The sequence below is a fragment of the Berghia stephanieae genome, chromosome 13 (genome assembly GCF_034508935.2).
Source record: "Berghia stephanieae isolate SIO BIC M18660-M18661 chromosome 13, UCSD_Bste_1.3, whole genome shotgun sequence".
In the NCBI taxonomy this organism is placed as follows: domain Eukaryota; kingdom Metazoa; phylum Mollusca; class Gastropoda; order Nudibranchia; family Aeolidiidae; genus Berghia; species Berghia stephanieae.
The window spans coordinates 38853759-38876258 of NC_088372.1; the positions used below are offsets into that span (position 1 = coordinate 38853759).

The 22500-nt window shown below is 36.5% G+C and overlaps 1 protein-coding gene across 1 annotated transcript in view; it reads right to left on the minus strand.

The window, feature by feature from the left end:
• Positions 1-1527: 1527 nt before the first annotated feature.
• LOC144959053 (chitin synthase chs-2-like) overlaps positions 1528-22500 on the minus strand; it is a 62055-nt gene continuing 41082 nt past the window's right edge. Inside the window, 11 exon segments of the mRNA XM_078891406.1 lie at positions 1528-6007; positions 7081-7176; positions 8980-9155; positions 9509-9635; positions 12541-12699; positions 13524-13619; positions 15138-15242; positions 16702-16823; positions 19171-19452; positions 20689-20849; positions 22249-22454. Coding sequence (XP_078747532.1) covers positions 5345-6007; positions 7081-7176; positions 8980-9155; positions 9509-9635; positions 12541-12699; positions 13524-13619; positions 15138-15242; positions 16702-16823; positions 19171-19452; positions 20689-20849; positions 22249-22454 — 2193 coding nt within the window. The 3' untranslated portion in view covers positions 1528-5344.

The window sequence follows — 22500 nt, forward strand, 5'->3', positions numbered from 1 at the left end:
AGACCTCGTGTTTAACTCTCTCCTTACCACCCATAGGAAAATCGTCACTTTCGTTACGATGTAACCGACAATTTTCTCATTCTGACTTCTCTTGTACATCACAAAATTTAAAGAAATGCTTTGATTACAGCAATAAATACTAAACACTGTGTTGTAGAGCTCACTTATTACTTTTTTAATTGAGTCAGAAAAGTCTATTTTTGTGCTGGGTGGGTGTCAATTTTCGGGGGAAATTCTAAAAATAGCGAGTAAGGATGGAGTTAAGGCCTTTTGTCAATGTATAGAACTCCAGGGACATTGAAGAATGTGACAACCCAATTTGAACTTCGCACGTAACGTGAAGGGTGCTGGGGTATATTATAATAAATACTAAGATAATTGGTCATGTCAAGATTCAACACAGACACTAATGAAATCATTACGTGTTATAGATCAAACAAAATTGACGTCACTCGGCTCTTTGTTCTTGTTTTAAGCCAGCCATTTTATTTCTCACTAAACTCTATCAATCAGACGACTATAAACGTTTAGGCTACACATAGTTTTGTGTGTTGGTACACGTACGTATAGATAGTTCGAAAATGACGTCACTCAGGTCTTTGTTATTGTTTTTGCCATCCGCATTTATGAGTAATGCTCACTGAACTGTTTTAACCAGACTATAAACGTTCATGGATACACACAGTTTTGTGTGTGGGTCCGTTATACTTCCGGATGGCAATGTTATGAGCTTCTTAGCCAAGTGCATACTATCTATACGGGTTTGCAGATATTGTTTTGACTAAACGCATAGTATCGATACACTGACAAAAGGTCTTAACTCCTACATCTGTCTGAAGTATTGGGTTTTAAAAAGTTTGTCACATTGGGGTTCATTTTAATCGACTTCTATTTAAGTTAAGATTTACTGTCCAGATTATAAAGAGATGTTTTGTTAAGTTACGGCTGTCTTATCTCTAATAGTCCACCCTTTATCTTGGAAAACCCCATCATTTTTTTAGTAAAACGTAATCGTTGAATGATAATGCTTCGAATCCGTGGTATAAAATATTTATTCAACGATTGTAGAATTATTTCGTTTAATTTATTGGCTTGAATAAACCTCGACAAGTCCACTGACTGGGCATTTAAAATAACATTTTAACCTTTAGTGTGTATGAATGTAATTCCAACGTTTTTCTTTTCTGGGTCCAAATCAAAGCCAGAAAGACACAAATGGCGAATCGAAGATGCACCTAAATCCATTAAGATTCAAAACCAGTTACTCATTCTGAATAATCTTCTGCTGGCAACCCCGCCCCCAAAGAGATAGATAGATAGATGGATAGATAGATAGATAGATAGAGAGAGAAAGAGAGAGAAAGAGAGAGAAAGAGAGAGAGAGAGAGAGAGAGAGAGAGAGAGAGAGAGAGAGAGAGAGTTATTGGCAATAAATAAACATCAAACGTCAACATTATCGTCAGCACGGCTTTCCAATCTGTGAGAATTAAAAAACAACAACAAATAAACCAAAATTTCACTCACCCATGACTTCAATACATTTTCAAAATTTAATAAACACCTTCAATTTCATTGTGCCTTCATTTGTGTACATCAATGTACAATTCGGAAAACAAGATTATTGAAAATCGAAAGAAAAGTCACACAGCTCTCTAGCACACAATAATACAAAAACGAGCCGGCAAAAGATGTCTAGACTAGCAGACGTCAAACGATTTTCTAGTGCCAGATTAATATAGAAAAAAACAAAATTTACTGAAATATCTGGAATGGTCTAAATAAATACCAACATTTTAGAAGCATCACATTTTCTAGAAAATACCCGTGGAATTTAAATAAAATCTTAAATTGCTTTTCACATGTCCATGGTTAGTGTCTAGACAAGACTTTTTTATTTGTTTAATGACCAATATTACAAGTTGCATTAAAAGTGACAAATTGGCATCCAGAATGTGACTTCTCGTGTACCTATGTCCCGAAGGACGAGAGATGTGTAACTAAAACTCATTGAAAAAGGAAATTTTTACAAATAAATTATTGGTTATGAAATATCTAAGAATGTTACTTCGAGGGGTGGAATAATGGTATTCTTTCACGGGTTTGGATTGCTTAATATTATCTATATTTTTTTTTAATCGCGGATTAATTTGACACGATAGAAAATAACTAATTTTATAAATCCAAACCCGTGAAAGAATGCTAGTCTTCGCTTGTTAATTTCTTTTGTGGTCTAAGGGGCACAATTCATGAAAAACAAAAATGACATAATATTTATGAAAGAGTTCCGTCCCTGTAATTACACTACCGATTGCATATTTTGATCATATATATCGCGTTTATTTATTGTATAAAATCAATGTCCTCTTTGCGCTTAGAATCTTTATATATGCCATTGGTGATGTTGCAGTTTACATTCAACACATAAGATGACACATGGCGCATATTAGACGCTAGTAATTTTTAAAATCTGATTTCCATCACGAATGCGTAAACCGATAAAGATGCTTTTGAATTTCTGTGAAATGTTTTATGTTTTATGTTTTTAATGGTTTTATGACACTTGCAACACATGTAGGTCATAAAGACAGAAAACAAATTGGAAAACAGAAAGAAGGGGATAGAAGACACAATTAGTGCCACCCTGCCCACTATAGGAGTCCAGGAACACCACCAAGTAAAAAGTAATTAAAAACGAACTGGTTCAAATAGGGAACAGGGGTTCCCAAGCAATCCATTAATGTGTCTGTTTGGTCATTACATAAAAGTTCCCCCCAGACACAAAAAAAGGATCCTGCTATAAAGGAAACGATTCAATGCATACAGTTTTGTATGCAAATATTATGCATTGTTATATTATTATGGTTATCATATATATATGCGCGCGCGCGCGCGCGCGTGTGTGTGTGTGTGTGTGTGTGCTTTGCATGTCACGGTTAAAGGTATATGTTTGTACACCACATTTACATGAGTACATTTAAGTTGAAATACTATATTTACCTGTGTATTATTATTGTAATCTTTAATCAATAGATTTATGGCATTACTATTAATATTAAGGGCATTCAAGGGATTTTATCCTATTTTTCCCTATACCATATGTCATATGTTATATGTTATAAGGTATAATATGTATCAGTCATTCAAAACTTAGACCATATTACTAAGGTAAAGAGAGACGATTTACAAGGAATAAGTTATCATCTCTCACAAAGTAAAACAAAACAATTAAACAAACAAACAAACAAACAACAAACAAACAACCCGACAGTACATATGACTGAGGATCACACCAGGACCAGGAAAATAGAGCAATCTAAATTTAGAACATACAGAGCAACAACAAAAAATAATTAAAAAAATAAATATTATGCCCTTCCTCTCCGACATCATAAGAATTCGTCGCCTAGGCATTCCACGAAGGAATATAGATAATTCATCACATAGATGTCTGATGTTAACAGGAATCATCCATGTTGTCCAAGTGAGCAAATTGGGGGTTAATAATCTTGCCCAAGAAAAAATACGTAAGTGCCCGAAGCGGGGCTCGAACCCGGGGCCTTCCGGGTCACATTGCAATGCCTTAAACACTAGGCCACTTCGTCCTAGAGAGCAATACGGAAAGGGAAAATAGATATAAGGGGATATAAGACACAGAAAAAATTATTTTTTCTGTCCATCATGGGGAGGTCAAATACTACCACCCTGTAAACTAACCTGCAAGTATTCCAAAAATAATCAAACTTTACAACCGATGACTGACACATTTGAAGGCTCGGGCTTGTTGGTTTGTTTGTTTTTAAGGGTTTTACGGCGCTTGCAACAAAGAGAAGAAAATGGGATAGTCAAATTCTAGATTTAGAATAAAAGCACCCAATAAAAAATAGGGGAACTGGGATCAAATGTAGATTCCAAGAGCATAAAACCAATGTACTTTGTTTGAGATCACCTATAAGCCTCATCCGGTTCCAAGTACAAGATATAACAAATAGGAATACACTCAAATGCTTACATTATACATTCAAAATAACAAATATAATAATACGTAAGAGAGAGATTATTTACAAGGAAAAACATATCATTTTCCAAAACAATAAGTATGCATTTGGCTGTTTCCCTCCGAGTCAGGGTATCCGACCAGGGCCAGGGCAAATCCAAGTAATCTAATTCCAAGACAAAGACAGAAAGCATATTTGAAAACAGATATAGAGATTATAGAAGACAAAGTAAGTGTCTCCCTGCCCACTGTGGGAGGTCGGGAACCCCACCAAGAGGTCTCAGGTTCAACAATTGTTCGAAATTCGAGGTCTTTTATACGATGGATGTGAAAGTTTTTTTATTTAAAAAACAATTAACTGAAATTTAATTTATTTTTATTTTTTTTTTTTGTTTTTAAAATATTCGGTTATCTTTTTCATGATCTTTTTCGACGTTTTTCATGAATATCAGATTCAAATTTGAGCGCCCAATATGCCCTATGTTTCGCCATATGTTTCGACAAAAGGCTGCAACATCACGAATGGTTAGTATACGTAAAGCATTTAAACGCATAAAGCACTTTTATGTCGTGGACAAACGCGAAATATGATCATATGTAATCGAGTTTTATTCAAGGGATGGAACTCTTTCATAAATATTATGCTGTCTTGTTTTTCATGAATTGTTTCCCTTAGACCACACAGTACAACTCGGTCCATTCCTATATTATGAGCAAACCGCTTGACATGAAAGACACTGAGCGGAAAATTGGCCTTTTCAAAAGTAAACTCAATAATTAAATGCAATAAATCGCAGATAATAAATAAATGTAATTTATTATGGATGTTATGTAATGATTTAATTTTAATCCTGTCTTAAGGAGCATCAATGGAAGGTTTTAATAACGAGTAAAATGGCACAGTTTTCTTTATATAGGTGAAAAATGAAAATAGACATTTTTATTGTTGGCATTTTGCCGCTTTGCAGAGAAAATATAAAGGTTAAACTCCTCCCAAAAATTCAATCACCACAGTAGAAGTATACGTAGACCACAATGATTGTTAAAATGTTATTATAAATAAGAAAAGCTTAATCGATAAGGTTTCCATTCTCTTAGAATAAAAGTCACACGTTTGGCGTATCTTCCGTCCCAGCCACCTCTTGCTACTGACTCATTCAAAGTAGAGTCGAACGATGTGATATATTTAAAGCTTAATTTACCCAATGTACACAAAACTAAAATAGGAAATTTCCTACCATTGTCATCCATCTGTCCACTGACTATCACAAATATTGCTTGACTTTGCTATAATACGAATCAGAGCGTACCGATTGACCACCGACGCCACAAAATGAAACAAGATGTATTTTACTTATGAAAAACATCATCAAAATCATATATATTCGAGTCATGTTTTTGCCGACGACCAGTTTGCCTGCTGCCTCTGTCGTCTCCTTCAAGAGTGGAAGGGAGACGGAATCCAAATGCGTTTAACTCCCTTTCTTCTTCCGTTTCCGTTTCTGTTTTTGCTTCAGTCTTGGTCATTTCCAATGACTGCGTCTCTTTATTGCCGCTGCCGTGGCCATTTGTCTTCTGAGATTTGGAATATGCGATCACCCTCTGCAAAAGCGGGTTCATTCTTTTAGGAGACTCTGAAGCTTCTTTGCCATTTGCAGTTTTTGACGTTGCCAATGCATTAGATGTACCGGCTGCAGCATTATTCAAAATTTCATTAAAAACGGAAAACTCCGGAACAGTGTTTGTGTTGTTGCCTTCATCTCTACTTTCACTTTCGCTTTGATCTGTTTGTCGTTTTTCTTCCTGGTGCTTCTTGGCGGCTTCCAAAACAACGTCAAAGAACTTCCGCCCGCCGCCTGCTGCTTTGGCAAATCCTCGTTTCCATCGTGACTTCACTTCTTCCGATCTTTTCAAAATGTGATTTTTGGATTCTGAGTTCCGGGCCATCTTGATGATGGTTGATAAGTTTTGCTTGTCGAAACCTTTGAATCTTTGCCTGGCTTCCTGGTGAGCCTGCATGAAAAAGGAAAGAGAAAAGAAAGGGGGGAGACCAAGTAAAGAAATGTTCGGATCAAAACGTGCTTGAAGCTCAATGGTTATTTAAAGCTGTAACCATCAAACAAAATTGCCAGCTTTTCTATAGTGTAAATGTTGCTGCTCGAAGCTCGAAGAAATAAATAATAACGTGAAGTTGAATGTAAGCTTCAATTTAATTACAAAAACAGATCAAATGAACGTTTCGGGTTTCCCCTTTATCAACAAAAAACAGGATGAATGAAACAACACAGATAATAAATGAAATGATGTCATCATCTCATTTATCTGTGGTGTTTCATTCATCCTGTTTTTTGTTGATAAAGGGGAAACCCAAAACGTTCATTTGATCTGTTTTTGTAATTAAATTGAAGCTTACATTCAACTTCACGTTATTACTTATTTAAGCTTTCCTATAACGCATTATCCATTGAACGTCTCAAAGTGTCTTGTAAGGGGTCCCTAGTCAACAGCAAAATTTAACGTATCGGACGAGACATGAAGCCTGTTAGGCGATAACATATTTTTTTCCGACAAAGTCAACGCCGTTAACGCCCAAGTACTAATTTTGAACCTGAGAACGATGAAAGAATGTGAGTAAAGAGCCTTTACCTAGAACTCAACTATGCATGCACCGCACAGAGCAGGGCTCGAATGAATGAGTGATTGAGTGAGTGAGTGAGTGATGAGTGAGTGAGTGTGTGAGTGAGTGAGTGTGATGAGTGAGTGTATGAGTGAGTGAGGGAGTGAGTGTGTGAGTGAGTGAGTGAGTGAGTGATGAGTGAGTAAGTGAGTGAGTGTGTGAGTGAGTGAGTGAATGAGTGATTGAGTATGTGAGTGAGTGAGTGAGTGAGTGAGTGAGTGAGTCAGTGAGTCAGTGTGTGAGTGAGTCAGTAAGTTAGTGAGTGAGTGAGTGAGTGAGTGAGTGAGTGTGTGAGTGATGAGTGAGTAACTGACTGAGTAATTCAGTGAATAATCAAGGTAAAAAATTTTCTGGCAATCTTTTTTAAATACCAGATTTGCAAGACTAGAAATAAGATGGTTTGATTTACCTGGTCAGGGGAAAACTCCGATGTGAGATCTGTCTTCATCTGAGTTGCCAACTTGCTGTAATTTTTCATGAAAATCCGGGACAGAGTCCGTGGTTGCTGAAAGTAAATTTAAATATAGCGCAATATCCACTAAATGTGCTCAAGGCGCATTACAAGGGGTCCCTGGTGAACAGCAACATTTAACATGTAGGACGGGGCATGACGCCTGTTAGGCGATATTACAATTTTTCGGACAAAGACAACGCTGTTAACGGCCAGGCACTCATTTTACACCTGAGTACGGTGAGAGAATGTGAGTAAAGAGCCTTTTCCAAGGACTCAATTATTCGCCAAGCGCGAGGCGCGAACCCAGGACCTTCCGATCCGAAAGCGAGTGTCATACCACTAGACAACATAGCCGCACAATTAAAAACGAATTTAAGAAAAAGAATGTTAACAATGTTTTGGGTGAATCTCGATCACTCAGTGTAATGACATGAATTCCATAAAGGTTTGCTCCATGGGGAAGTGACCATTACAAAACAAAACTTTGGGGATAGTTTTAATCAACGGTGTTCAAAGTGGGCGCTACCACCTCCATAAGATAAGGTGACGATTGTTTGGGAGGCACTGTGACGAGATATTGTGGGGCTGGGGGAGGGGGGGGAGGCGCTTGTGGGCGTTTAGGGGGCGGTGTGAAAATTTTGTGAAACGAAAAAAAATCGATAAATAAATAAAATAAAGAGATGAATAAATAAATAGATAAATTAATGAAAAGAAGCTCGTAAACATATAAAGCGGATAACCATAAGTGAAATAGTATAACTTTACTTCTGGCATAAAGGGTAAGGAAAAAGTGCAAGAACTACGCGTATTATTTGCAAAAATGTTGGACACCGATCGGCGATTCCATATTTGATGCGGTTCACGAAAATGTCGAGGAAAAAACAGAAACCTCTGACTAATATGTGACCCTTCGCCTAAAAACGGTATTAAGTCGGGATGGTTAAGATGTTGAAAATTGAATTTATAGCCAGAAATATCAGACTTGTGTTGAGTTTGTACTATTTATTGAGGAGAATGGCAACCATATTTTAGGGTGCTAATGCCAACAATTTATATTTTTGACAAGTTCAACATTTAATTCGGCTTTTAAGCATTTGGTTCGTTCCGACATAATACCGTTTTGAGACGATGGGTCAAATATAGTTGTCTTGGCAACAGATGGCGCCCCGTCGACGACACCGTAAATTTGTTGAGCATCTTGATGAAATCTTTCCATGGAGTTTTTACAGGTCACCATCCCATTCATGCCCAAGGGAGGTAATCAAAGACAAAGACCCAACAGAGCTTATGCCAGGCTTCAGGAATGGCAATCGAAAACAGTGGGTCGCCTCAAACCGACACTGGCAGTCAACGACAGGACTTAGCTGCAGACATGCATTGATGGGGTCTGAGGGAGTCAGCCGACTGTCGTCCCTACTGTCAGGGAACGCCAGAGACAGCAGATCATTTAATCCTAAACTGCCCTGTGACAAGATTGGCGGAAGGTTTCGAGGCTGTCCTCAACTGCAGTGACGAATATAACGACTGGCTGGAGACTTCCAGCTTTGCGATGTAGCCATACGCAACTACCACTACTATCCCATATATAAGGAATTAGATTAGCGGAAGAGTAGCGTCCCTTGATTGGACGTCACCCATAGTCTGTGACGTTAGAGAGAGAACGTCATGTTGGTTGTGCGCATGCGTCTCTCGTCCCCATTCCCACGAGGACGATAGAGACGCGTACGCAAAACCAAATTGACGTTCTCTCTGTAAGGTGATGTCCAATAAAGGGACGCTACTCTTCCGCTAATCTCATTCCCTATATACACCACTCGGTGGCCAAAACATGAACGATGGAAGAATCATCAATACCTTTGCGTTTCTACTTCGGTGGGCCATTTTGTCCCACAGAGCAAACTGACTGGACCTTCGCCTGAGACCACCAGGCCCACCCATGTAAGCGGTCCGCATTGCTGTATCTGACGTGTCTCCGGTAGTACTGAGTTCGTCATCGTCCAGGTTGTAGTCTTCTTCAGGAACGGTTGGGGCTGAAAAATAAGTAAATAATAAAAGCAAACTGTGACGACTTGTTTGTTTCAAGACAGTGAATATTAATTCGGGGTAAAATGTATATATATATATATATATATATATATATATATATTTGATATAGACTTACATAGACTGTATCTGTAAGGTTTTGAATTGATTGCATCTCTCCTACCAAATACAGGGTTCCTATTATCGATAACAGTATATTTCTCTCATTGTTGAAACAAACAAACAAACGTACACTCTCACTCACACACACAAACATACAGACAAACACACACAAACACACACACACACAGACACAAACACACACATACACACACACAGGCGCGCGCCATTTTATACACACCTAAAGAGACAGCATCTGCCGATTTTCGAATTGCTTGCATCTCTCGTACCAAGTCCAGGGTTTCGTCTACCGTCAGCGGTTCCTCTTCTTCGTTGTTGAATTTGACCAGTTGTGAAAACTTCTTCACCTGTTCTCAGATATTAATATAGCAATGACTATGAAAAATGTTTTTTTCTCTTTTTTGAGGAAAATTTTTGTCTAAAATCAGAGCCCTATCTCCATTTAGTAAAAATGTTTTTGAATTTTGAAAATCCATTCATAAATAAACAAGTTATGCAGTTTCAAAGGTGCAATTTATTTGGATGACCCGCAAAGAGGAAAAAAACGCGAAAATATGGGACGCTTTTTCGGCATTTTTTTCGACCTTTGGTTGTGTCTTGCGTAATAAATGGATTAAAAGATTGAAACTTGAAGAGCAAATTAGGATGGTGTTTTGTAAAATACGGGAAAAGTACTCGTCATATTCATATGAAATTTTACAACCAAAAAGAAGAAATGTTCATGTATTACCTTCTCAGCGACATAACCTCCACGCCCGGTAGTTTTAGAAATATTTTACTCCAAAGAGTAAAAATCTATTTTTAACGGTCTTCTGGTAATCGCACGAGTTTTGTCGCTTGACATAATCTAAAATGACCTTTTTCTGTGTGCCAACTTTCAGTCATATTCATCGATAAACAGCGTCGTAATTAATGTTTTAAAATAGCATATACGAAAAGGCTTCGTCCCATATTTTGACGCGAATTCGGGCACTTCGTGAGCGAAAAAGAGGCCCAAAGATTTGTGCGGGATAGTCATTGCTACTTAATAGATCCTTTAGAGTAGAATTGAAGAGGAACTAAATCGATCTGTTGATTCATTTTGATTGAGTCACTCAATCCTAGAGATTTTTGCTACTTTTCAAAATTGGAGAAAAAGAAATGTATTAAATTTGAGCATGTACATAGATAGTTTTATTCAACTATCATTAACATGCAAAAAACAAAAACAAACTAAAAACATTAGCTTTGATTCTATGCCTATAATTAATTTGTCTCATAAAAATGTCATAAATTATTGGCATGGGGTAAAAGTAACCCTGGTAAACTACAGATATAGTCGGTGTTAGGGTTGAGTGAGTTAACCCTGTTACCCTTATTACCTTGTTGTTGACAGTTCATTTGTCAAGAAGATAGCCCAGGTAAACTCATAGAATGATCGTAGCGTCCGTAAAATCAACGCCTGATCGAAGCCTTCAAGACTTTGTAAACTCATAGCCTAACCGTAGCCTTCGTAACCTCAAGGACCGTAGCCTTTGTAAAACCAACGCCTGACAACTATATTATTATAGCCTTCTAATCCCATAGCAACTCACAGCCTGACCGTAGCCTTCATAAACGCATAGCCTGTCACTCGCTTTAAAAGATGTGTAGCAATACAAATCGGCAACTCACCAAAAGAGAGTTATGAATGAAAAGTATTAAAAATATTTGAAAAAGTGCGTATGAAACAGTGCCAGATAAAACAATAAAGAAAATATGCTGGTACTCTTATATACAAACTTTTTCATATCTTTATCTTGCATCAGTGCCTACTCCCCCATTTGTCTCAATGAGTTGTATCCAATGGGATCGTTTCTTTTCTCATGCATTTTAATAACGACAACAAACTGTCCACCAGTTTGGTATCACTGCCTTGTTTTATGACGTAATATTTTTAGGGAAGTGTCCGACTATGATTGAGAAAGGTTATGTTTTGTTTTTAAGGGTTTTACGGCGCTTGCGACCCATTTAGGTCACACCACCGCGGAAGAAAATCGGAATGTCAAAAAAATATAGAATTACAATGAAAGCGTCACAGAAAATGTAAGACAACGGGGAATTGGTTCAAAAAGGGAACAGATGTAGATTCCAAAAAAACACTATCAGTATTCTTTGTTTGCGATTACCTTAAATTCTTCTCCATCCAGACACCAGCCCAGGATCCCACTATCAGGAATACACTCAAATGTTTACAATATATGTTCAAGACATAAAATAAAACTAAGGGGAAACATATTATCTCCCATAACTAACTCTATGCTTTTGACTGTTTTTCCCGTCAGCCAAGGATTCCGGCAAGGGTCGGGGCAAAACTAAGTAATCCCATTTTTAGAAATCAACTCAGAAAACAATATAGATAGAAGACACAGGAAGTGGCCTTTTGCCCACCGTGGAAGATCATAAGACCCCACCCCGTGATAAAAGCTACATACTAACTCTCTCCTTACCAACTATTTTCAGAATTTTACCCTAAACTTCATGCTCACCCAACACAAAAATATATTTTTTTCAAACAGATTAGCAACGAGTATATTCTATATTTTGTTAAAAAAAAGTGAGCTCTGTAACACAGTGTCGAGTTTTTATAGCTATAACTATAACAAAAGGGAATCAGAATAAGAAAATTGTTGGTTGCATCGTAACAAATGTGACGATTTTCCTATTGGTGGTAAGGAGAGGGTTAAAGCCAGATGGAGTTTAAACTAAATATCCTTCTCTAGTTCATTCGGATAAAGCAATAGCCCAACCCGATGACTGACATATTCATTTCCATTGAACGGTTTTGTTCAGCCTAAGGATTGCCAAAGATTCAATACCCAGATCTGTACATGCTGGAAAACGGAAAAGGCTGAACTTTTTCAAACTCAAATAATGGTGCATAAAATCAATCCTCTGCAATTGTTACAATAAGCCGACATCTTGTTACATTATGATGCAAAAGTAGATGCATGGATCTGAAAGTTTCTGCACATAATAAGAGAGAACGTCATCACGGCCATCCTTAATATTATTGAGAGTAGTGTTAAAACAGTTTGCTTTTTTAAATTTTTAAATAGAAGCAATAAAAAAAGGAAAAACCATAAAACAAAAAAAAAAAACAAAAAAAAAAAACAAAAACAAAAAAAAAAAACCCAACACAACAAAAACAAACAAAAAAACAAAACAATTTGCTTGAGGAGGAGGAATATAGTCGGAGGATTTGCAGGTCTGAATAGCTAAGACATGACTCACCTTTATTTTGGTAATGGCCAAAATGTGTAACAGAGTGGAATAACGATGGGACAACATGGCGAGGAATTGCAGGACCAGCATGATGCCGAAGACAAGTGTGAAAGCCACGCTGATTGGTTCAATCTTCTCTCCTTCAAAACCAGAAATGTCACATGGTATCTACGAAGTAAATAGAAAACAAAACAAACAAAAAAACAAAAAACAAAAAAAAAAAACAAAGATGGAACGTTTCGGGCTCAAAACCCTTCTTTAGCTACCAAAGAAAGCCCGATGAAACATCTAAAGATTATTTTTTTAAACAGATAGACGTCAGAGAAATTGATATTTGGCAAGTTCATTGTTAGGATACAGAAAGAACGCGCTAAAATTCACTGTCATCGATCTGGTTGTTAAGCAATGTATTGAGGCTTGTATTGGGTTTTTTGTTAGATGAAGCAGTTTTGAATCATTTTATCTACGTAGTAAAGGAATAGGAAATAGATGGATTTAACATGAACAAATATGAATAAATATAAGCCGTTATACGACATACTTGTACAGATGTACGAGTACAATGCATACTGCAAGTTGTGAAAATAAACCATCCCCCCCAAAAAAAAAAAAAAAAAAAAATCAGCGTGCCTCGACAGTGGATCGAACCTCACACCTTCTGATTACTGATCAGGCGTTCTACAATTATACCGCTGAGACTATGAGATACATAGGACGATTCAATGCCGCTATTCGTCACAAGGGTATGTCACTCATTTGTCACATGTTTATTGCATTCATTTTAACATGACACAATATTGGCGCGGTTGTCACATGTCAAACAAAAATATAAGCCTGAAAGAGACTACTTTTTGAGATACTTTGATATAGAGTTTGGACTGAGAAATGGTATTGAAGGCTTATAACAAGATGGTGATCAGACAGCTGATGATGTGGATGAGAAATAAATGTTATCTTAAAATGAAACTGGAAGAGACTACTATTAGATTTACCTTGATGGACAAGTTGGTTGTGGACTGAGATATGGTCTGAAGGGCGTATACCAAGATGATGAACAAAGAGTTAATAATGAAGAAGGCCAGCGTAACCTGAATATAGAAAACATTTTTTACAAATATGACGCATTTTTGTCATGTGCTTCGTGTGAATCTAGGCATTTGTCTTGATTTTTAAATATGAGGGAACTTTACAATGAACGTCAGAGAGATCAAATTTGGCTCTTATTTCCCCAAAGTCTTAGAACTGCGTGTAAATTATTTTTTCCTAACGACCATGTTTTCAATGTACTTTAGTAACGTGCATATTGTTTGTTTGTTTTTAAGAGTTTTACGGCGCTTGCAACACATTAAGGTCATATCAGTGCCAGTAAAAAAAGGGAAAAATTGGATGATAGAAAGTTATAGAATAAGTACAATTAAAGCACCCAAGAAAAGGTAAGACAAGGGGGAACTGGTCTAATAAGGAACAGATGTAGATTCCAAGAGCAAATCATCAAAGTATTTAGTTTGAGATCACCTAAAAGTCTCATCCAGACACAAGCACAAGCCTCCACTTAGAGGAAAACACTCGAATATTTACAAATCATATATAATATGTAAACAAAACAAAATATAGTGCATAACATAGAGATGGTTTACAAACCAAAAAACATCATATCCAAAACTCTAACTATACATTCGACTGTTTCTCTCCCAGCTAGGGTATCCGGCCAGGGTCAGGACAAAAACCAAGCAATCTCATCCCAAGACATAGACAGAAAGTAAGTTGGAAAACAGATATAGGGGGATAGAAGACACAGTAAGTGCCTCCCTGCCCACTATGGGAGATCAGGAACCCTACCAAGACTAACGTGCATATATTTTCAGGTCTGATAACGTAACGTAATTGTGGGCTCGTTTTATCATTGTTGTAATAGAGAATATGTTGTCTTGGTTTGAGAGTATTTCCATTACAGCATTGAGTCCATAATAATTTTGGTTATCAGACCTACAGATACGTGCACGCCGTCCTTTACTGATCATTGCAGGGTACTCATTGTCAATGTGTGATGTTGTCAACTTGGTGTATTTGGAATGATTGGTGACCACATTATAAGAGGTTCAACAATATGACAACGCTAAGCTTCTGGTTTGTGTCCTTTGGTGCGCAGTAACGTATACAAAATATGCAGATCAAAAAGTTCCAACAATTTATGTTATCTTTTGAGAAACTAGGATAACTTTTTACTGAAATTTCATTTGAATAGACATATTCCTTCATAGTCATGGGCTATAGGGAATGAGATTAGCGGAAGAGAAGCGTCCCTTGATTGGACGTCACCCATAGTCTGTGACGTCACCGGCGGAAAAGTTATTAGAGAGAAAATGTCATGTCGGTTGTGCGTATGCGTCTCTCGTCCTCTAGGACGAGAGACGCATACGCACAACCAACATGACATTCTCTCTCTAATAACTTTTCCGCCGGTGACGTCACAGACTATGGGTGACGTCCAATCAAGGGACGCTACTCTTCTACTAATTTTATTCCCTATTCATATTTATAAATCCAATCCACCCCGTACAAGTGGATCCAAACCAAGTATATTTTTGTCCCTCATTTTGTCTTACTTTGTTTCTGAGCTCCAGTAGATCTTCTTGAACTTTCTTTTGGTGGGACTCGTCTTTCTCCAAGGGAAACAAATACGTCTTGATCATGTCAACCCAGAACTGGTTCTGATTGGACAGAAAATATAAATATGACCCACATCCTCAAAATAGTATCCTGTCGGAATGGACAAGGTACTGGAAGACGATACAATTAACACTTCATTTCATTTTATTTGTTTTCAACGTTTATTTGTTTATTGTTGTCCTGACGAAGGGTTTGTACCCGAAACAACCATTATCGGTATTGCTCCCATCCGAAACCTCTCCGTTATTACTTTATCGTTAGTATTTTCACGATCCCAGGCTTCAAGCGGACTTGCCCCCCCCCCCCTCCCCCACCCCAAACGTTTTCTATTTTCCTAGAAATTATATGAAACTAGGGGTGACGTTCATTTGTAATGTCGGAGAATAAATACTTGCATTGCCAAAACCTCCAAGCTCATATTTCTCATCTTTTTAATTCTAAATTCACTTTTACGTGTCCTCTTCACCCTGTCATAAAACCGTTTTTAGACCACGGATGCGGAGTTTGCCCCGGTTTCTATAGTGTGGAACGGACAATAGCAATTGCTTTGAACCCTTAGGATAGGACGCTAGTCTACCTTAAAGTATTTTCCTCCAGAACTAACTAATCCAGCTACACAATTACGACTAGGTGTCATTGATAATGATCTTTCCATGACAAGCCATGTAAAAACACCATTCAATCCATGTCGTTGAAATGAAAGTAAATTAAGCAAAATATTCGCCATGTAATCCCAAAGCATCTATCAGAAATTTTGATTAATTCCCTTGCTTTATCCACATAGGACTATTTTGTAACTCCTCTGGGCGAATTTAGCTAAAGACAAAATGTGTAAATTTCACGTTGTTCAAAATAACACAGTCAGACTCGTACGAAATAAACAAAAATACCCGTCGACAACTCTCCTTCTCCGTGAGTTACATTGGCTTCCTGTTGAGAAAAGATTTGTCTATAAGATGTGTACTGTTGTCTACAAATCCTTGAGCACTAACAGTCCCTCCTATATTAAAGACCTTCTGAACATCTATGTCCCCAATAGAAACTGGAGGTCGAGAAATGACCAATCAATCATTGTCAAACATAAAACCTTGCGTAAAAGAGGTGAGCAAGCTTTTCATACCCCACACCCCCCCCCCATGATGATGATGATGATGATGATGATGATGATGATGATGATGATGATGATGATGATGATGATGATGATGATGATGATGATGATGATGATATTGTCCATGAAGGCAATGTTTCATTTCGTTACAGCATAAACACAATACATGCCAACAGACATTCATGATAACAAATGAGAAACCACACAGACACACACACACATACACACATACACACACATACACAGACACACACACCCACACACACACACATGCACAAACACACACTCACAGACTCACACATAAATATATCTTCGTGTAACTTATCAAAAAATCATAATGATGATTAATCGATAATAAAGAAGAGAAACATTTTTCTAGCTTATGCACTGACCTCATGTACGTCCAAAACGTCCCTGACCCCTTTCCCAATGTCAGGGTCGTGAACCCACGCCAACTCCTTATCCTGGCCATCCACTTCTTCTTCAACGACTTCATCTTGAAACAACGGATTGTCTGAATTTTAAAAATAAAGGATTATTAATTCTTTCATGTTCAAACATACTACGATGCCAAATGATTTTTGAAAAAAAACAATCATCCCTTGAATATGAGCCGGATCATCGCATCCCACCGTAGCCATCGTTATGTTATAGCCTGATACTGAAATCCAAAAGGACTGGCATTTTGACGTCATTATTTGGTCAGAATCACCGTAGCCATCGTTATGTTATAGCCTGATACTGAAATCCAAAAGGACTGGCAGTTTGACGTCATTATTTGGTCAAAATCACCGTAGCCATCGTTATGTTATAGCCTGATACTGAAACCCAAAAGGACTGGCATTTTGTCGTCATTATTTGGTCAGAATCACCGTAGCCATCGTTATGTTATAGCCTGATACTGAAATCCAAAAGGACTGGCAGTTTGACGTCACTATTTGGTTTTTGCACCGCCTTGTGAGTTGTCGTTAGTAGAGATCAAGGAAACAAGTTATTTCATTGGTTGAACTATTGAATACAACTCACAATTTGTTTTCTTGTGTGGCAAAAGACTGGCATTTTGACGTCATTTATTTGATCAGTGTCAGGCTACAACGAAGGCCACGATCTCACCCAACACGAATCCTGAAACGTAATTGATTGAATTTTTCAATGTAAGATTACGAGTATTACATGTGACTTGTGTATTCATGTCTTTGATGCCTTTTTCACGCAGATATTGTTCTGATATTGGTTGATTCGGTCTTGCAGAGTCATTGTATCCTGGGTAAACAATGTTTTTTTTTTTTTAAAATAGCGCCTTGAGGTGTCGACAAAAGGCGCTATTGAAGTATGCTTATTATTATTATTATTATTATTATTATTATTATTATATATTATTATTATTATTATTATTATTATTATTATTATTATTATTATTATTATTATTATTATTATTATTATTATTATATTATTATTATTATTATTATTATTATTATTATTATTATTATTATTATTATTATTATTATTATTATTATTATTATTATTATTATTATTATTATTATTATTATTATTATTATTATTATTATTATTATTATTATTATTATTATTATTATTATTATTATTATTATTATTATTATTATTATTATTATAATTATTATCATTATCATTATTATTATTATTATTATTATTATTATTATTATTATTATTATTATTATTATTATTATTATTATTATTATTATTATTATTATTATTATTATTATTATTATTATATTATTATTATTATTATTATTATTATTATTTTATTATTATTATTATTATTATTATTATTATTATTATTATTATTATTATTATTATTATTATTATTATTATTATTATTATTATTATTATCATTATTGTTGTTGTTGTTGTTGTAAATTAACATACACAAATATCTCTATCTATTCTCTCCTTCCCCATCCAAGTGTATGGCACATTTGGTGTATCCATTCCAATAATATTATTTCTGTCTTAAGTAGAAGGACTTTCAATGGAACCCCCCCCCCCCCCCCCCCCCCCGGGAAAAGCTGGAAAAACCGTATAATTGGCATCCCTGAACTCGTGTCATTAATAAGCAAGTCTATACGTAATCCACCGTCTCCAAACGCTACAATGTCGGGATGAGTTGTTCCCGGCGTCCACTTATTTGAAGGTCTATTAACCCAATTCATTATGGGCTCATTGTTGTAATGGAAATCTCAAAATATGACGCAAAATCCTTTCCATTTACAACAATACTAAACCCGGCTCATAATTGCGTTCGGATCTCAGACCTGCATATATGTACACGTCTTTCCCCAAAATATGAATTGAGAAATAAAATGAGACATTGACCTTACACATTTTGCAATGCACATGCTAAGCCTAATTTTTCCAAGTAAAACATACTATCGATGGTCGTCGAATCTAATTTCTGAAGCCCACATAAGAACTTGGCTAACCATGTTTTATTTGAATTTGGGTGGATCAGACCTCTGATGACATCAAGGATCTGATCCGTCCAAAATTAAATAAAACATGGTGCGTACGTAAAGATCTTATGTAGACTTCAGAGTTTGATCCGACGATCATGAAAATCGAGACTTCAGAGGTTTGATAGTATATTATATTATTCCTTTGACAATGGAATAGGAGTTAGAGAAATTGGTTTTTGTAGAATCTTAATTAAAACAAAGTAAACCAAATCTGGTAAAGCGAAGAAAAATACCCGGAAAAAAAAAACCCAAGAAAAACAAACAATAGTACGTATAAGAAGAGAAAAAGGTCCAAACAAACAAAGGAAAAGAAAAATGCCGTTATTATCCTTAAAGATATGACAGTTATTGCGAAAAGAAGTTGTCTACCTCTTTGGACTCCATCAAAGAGATCGGGATTTTTGGTAAAAGCGTTGGACTCCTTCCTTTGATTGGCGAGACTGGACCCTCTTCTCTGGTCAAGGTCAAAGCTTTGAGAGGCTGCCTCGACCTTGGCGTCCAGGTCATCTAGACGTTCTAGGATGACCTTGAATTTGAGGTCTTCGTCTTTGGTCTTTTCGTGGGGACAGCACATGCATCGACACAGATTTCCAAAGGAGAATGTGTAGTTGGAGTCTGGGTTGCTTACATCAGCCAGTTTGGAAAGGAGATCTGTTGAAGAAAACGTCATATAAGTCAGAAATGTAGGTTCAAACTTGCTATAATCAATGTGCGGCTATGTGGTCTTGTGGTATGGCACTCGCTTTCGGAACGGAAGCTCCTGGGTTCGAGCCTCGCTCGGCGCATAGTTGCGTCCTTGGAAAAGGATCTTTACTCACTTTCTCTCACAGTACTCAGGTGTAAAATGAGTGCCTGGCCGTTAACAGAGTTGTCTTTGTCCGAAAAATTGTAATATCGCCTAACAGGCAGCATGTCCCGTCCTACATGTTAAATGTTGCTGTTGACCAGGGACCCCTTGTAAAGCGCTTTGAGCACATTTAGTGGATATTGCGCTATATAAAGCTCAATATAAAGCTCGATGAATAAATGTGGGATGTCAAAAAACGTGGAAGTGTGTACCAAGTCATCCGGAAGACTGAATACATACCTTGTGTATCTCGTCTTCTTGTTTCAGATGATGGCATCTTATTTTCTAATCTAAATAAATGCTGGTCGTAAATAAAGATCACCCATCCTCGCTCTTCTACGCCCCATAATACTAAGACTCGGCCTATACACCCTGCTACTAAAATAGTTATTCCGCCTTTTGATTCAACATGTAACCTATTAAATATTAATCCTACGAAGGACTGGTTACATAAACACTTCCAAGTATTTTGGAATCGTAAGAGTGGAAGGTATGACGTCACGACTTCTCTGAGATAGAGAGAGAGATAGAGATAGATAGATAGATAGATAGATAGATAGATAGACAGATAGATAAATAGACAGATAGATAAATAAATAAATAGATAGATAGATAGATAGATAGATAGATAGATAGATCGATAGATAGATAGATAGATAGATAGATAGATAGATAGATAAATAGATAGACAGATAGATAGATAGATAGATATTATTTTAATATTTACCACAAGTTGGATGAAAAGGCCTGAAACATCGATGTAGACTGACTCCAACATTGTGGTAAATATCAAAATAATAATTCGCTCCATCACTACATGTCGAGCACTATTCTTACCACATTTGTATCCAACACGATTCAATAGATAGATAGATAGATAGATAGATAGATAGAGAGAGAGAGAGAGAGAGAGAGAGAGAGAAAGAGAGAGAGAAAGAGAGAGAGAGAGAGAGAGAGAGAGAGAGAGAGAGAGAGAGAGAGAGAGAGAGAGAGACAGACAGACAGAGAGAGAGAGAAGATGGTTACAAAAATAAACTTACCTCCAATAAGGCCAGATTTTGGTTTTTGTTGTTGAGGTTGAGGAGTAGGCGTGGCTTGCGCTGGAGGAGGCGTTGCTTGCTTGGCCTCTCTCGTCCCCCAGGAGACAACGTGTAGGTTGGTCAAGGAATAGATCATCAGGAGTAAAGACATGGACGGAATGCTGGAAAAGGTCAGAGTTCAAGGTTTAATTCATGGGAATAGAGTTGTCTCAACCAAAAACAATCCAGCCAAATTAATAAATGAAAAAGAAACAACAACAAAAAAACCCCATTAAAATCAAAACATAAAAACCAAAAAAATAAAAACGAAAACAAAAACAAAACAAAACAACTTTAATCAAAATTAAAGAAAGAAAAAACAAAAGTCCCAACAAAAATACAATCAAACAAACGAGTAAAAAAAAACAAAACAAAACAAAACAAAAACAATCAAAGAAGAAACACGAAATAGCGACATTAGCCGTAATCAGGGTCGACTTACTTCTTAGTAAGCCACCGTCTCAAAGCGGTAAATATCGGGATGAACTAGACAAAGGAAACTGAATCCATAGCCTCCAATATAAAACTTTGGGTTCATTTATCTTACTTACAGCTTTTCTTGCACTGCAAACCATTCTGAGATCCCGTTTCTCATTAATTCATTTTTAAATTCACTTTTTGGAATCTCATTCATCCCGACATAATACCGTTTTGAGACGTTTGGTCACAACTTGAGACATTTTGACAAGTCTAGGGAATTATCCCAATTTATCAATCTTCAAAGTAATAATTATTCTACCCTTCCCTATAAAATAGAATTCCGTAATGATATCAAGTTCATAATAATGATTTGTGACCTCAATATAATCAAACGTCGAATTTCGCTAACATTTGATTTTACAAATAAAGAGGTGTCGTTTATTATTTTTGACAATGCCTTTTATTCAGAGACAACGACATCGTAACCGATTGAGTTGTAGAATATTTTTTTACACTCTTGCGTTTCGGAATTCGAACTTTGGTCCTAACGCTCATTCGCAGGTTTGTGCAGCGATTGGGAAAACGTCCAGAATTCCAAAAAGCAAGAGTTTAAGAATCGTATAACTTTCTGCCCTTATCTTTTAATCTCTTTAAATCTGTGTTTATCATTTCCTTTATCACGTAAGCATTTATTAAAATTTATAAATACACGATCATGAGTCATCAATCGTGCTTAATGATCTGCGCGAAAAATGATGCAACGTATTTACAAAATTATATATATAGAGAGAGGTAGTTAATGATTTGCGTAATAAGTTAAAATATCATTACACAACTCAAGAGATAGACAAAGTTAAATAAATAGTTGACATTTTAGATTTTTTTTTCTCTTAATTTTAACGCATTCTTTGTTTTATGAATGGTTTTGGTTGAAAAAATATGAATGACACGATCAAATCAAGTTTACGGGCTAAAACGCTCTTTCCTATTCAACATTAGTGTTAAAACTTTTAAATGTTCTTTAATCTCATCTATATCTTGCGAAAAGAAATGAAGAAACAGAACATGACTGTCCTTATATCATAACAGTATTGAACATACCTGAGGAAGTATAGAAAACCGTGCAAGACACATGTCCATTCTCTGGGATGTAAGACTGCAGTCACGAAAAATATGGCGATGACGATAACCAGGAAAATGGTGGACACCGAACAAAATCCGTACGTGGCTGCCTGGCGAATGAGTCCCACCAGGACCAGCATCATTAGCAGGGTGTAAATAACTGACAAAATGGCGGCGTATGCTAGCTGGAAGAAATATGGATGAGAAATGAATTATTTAGGGATAATAATA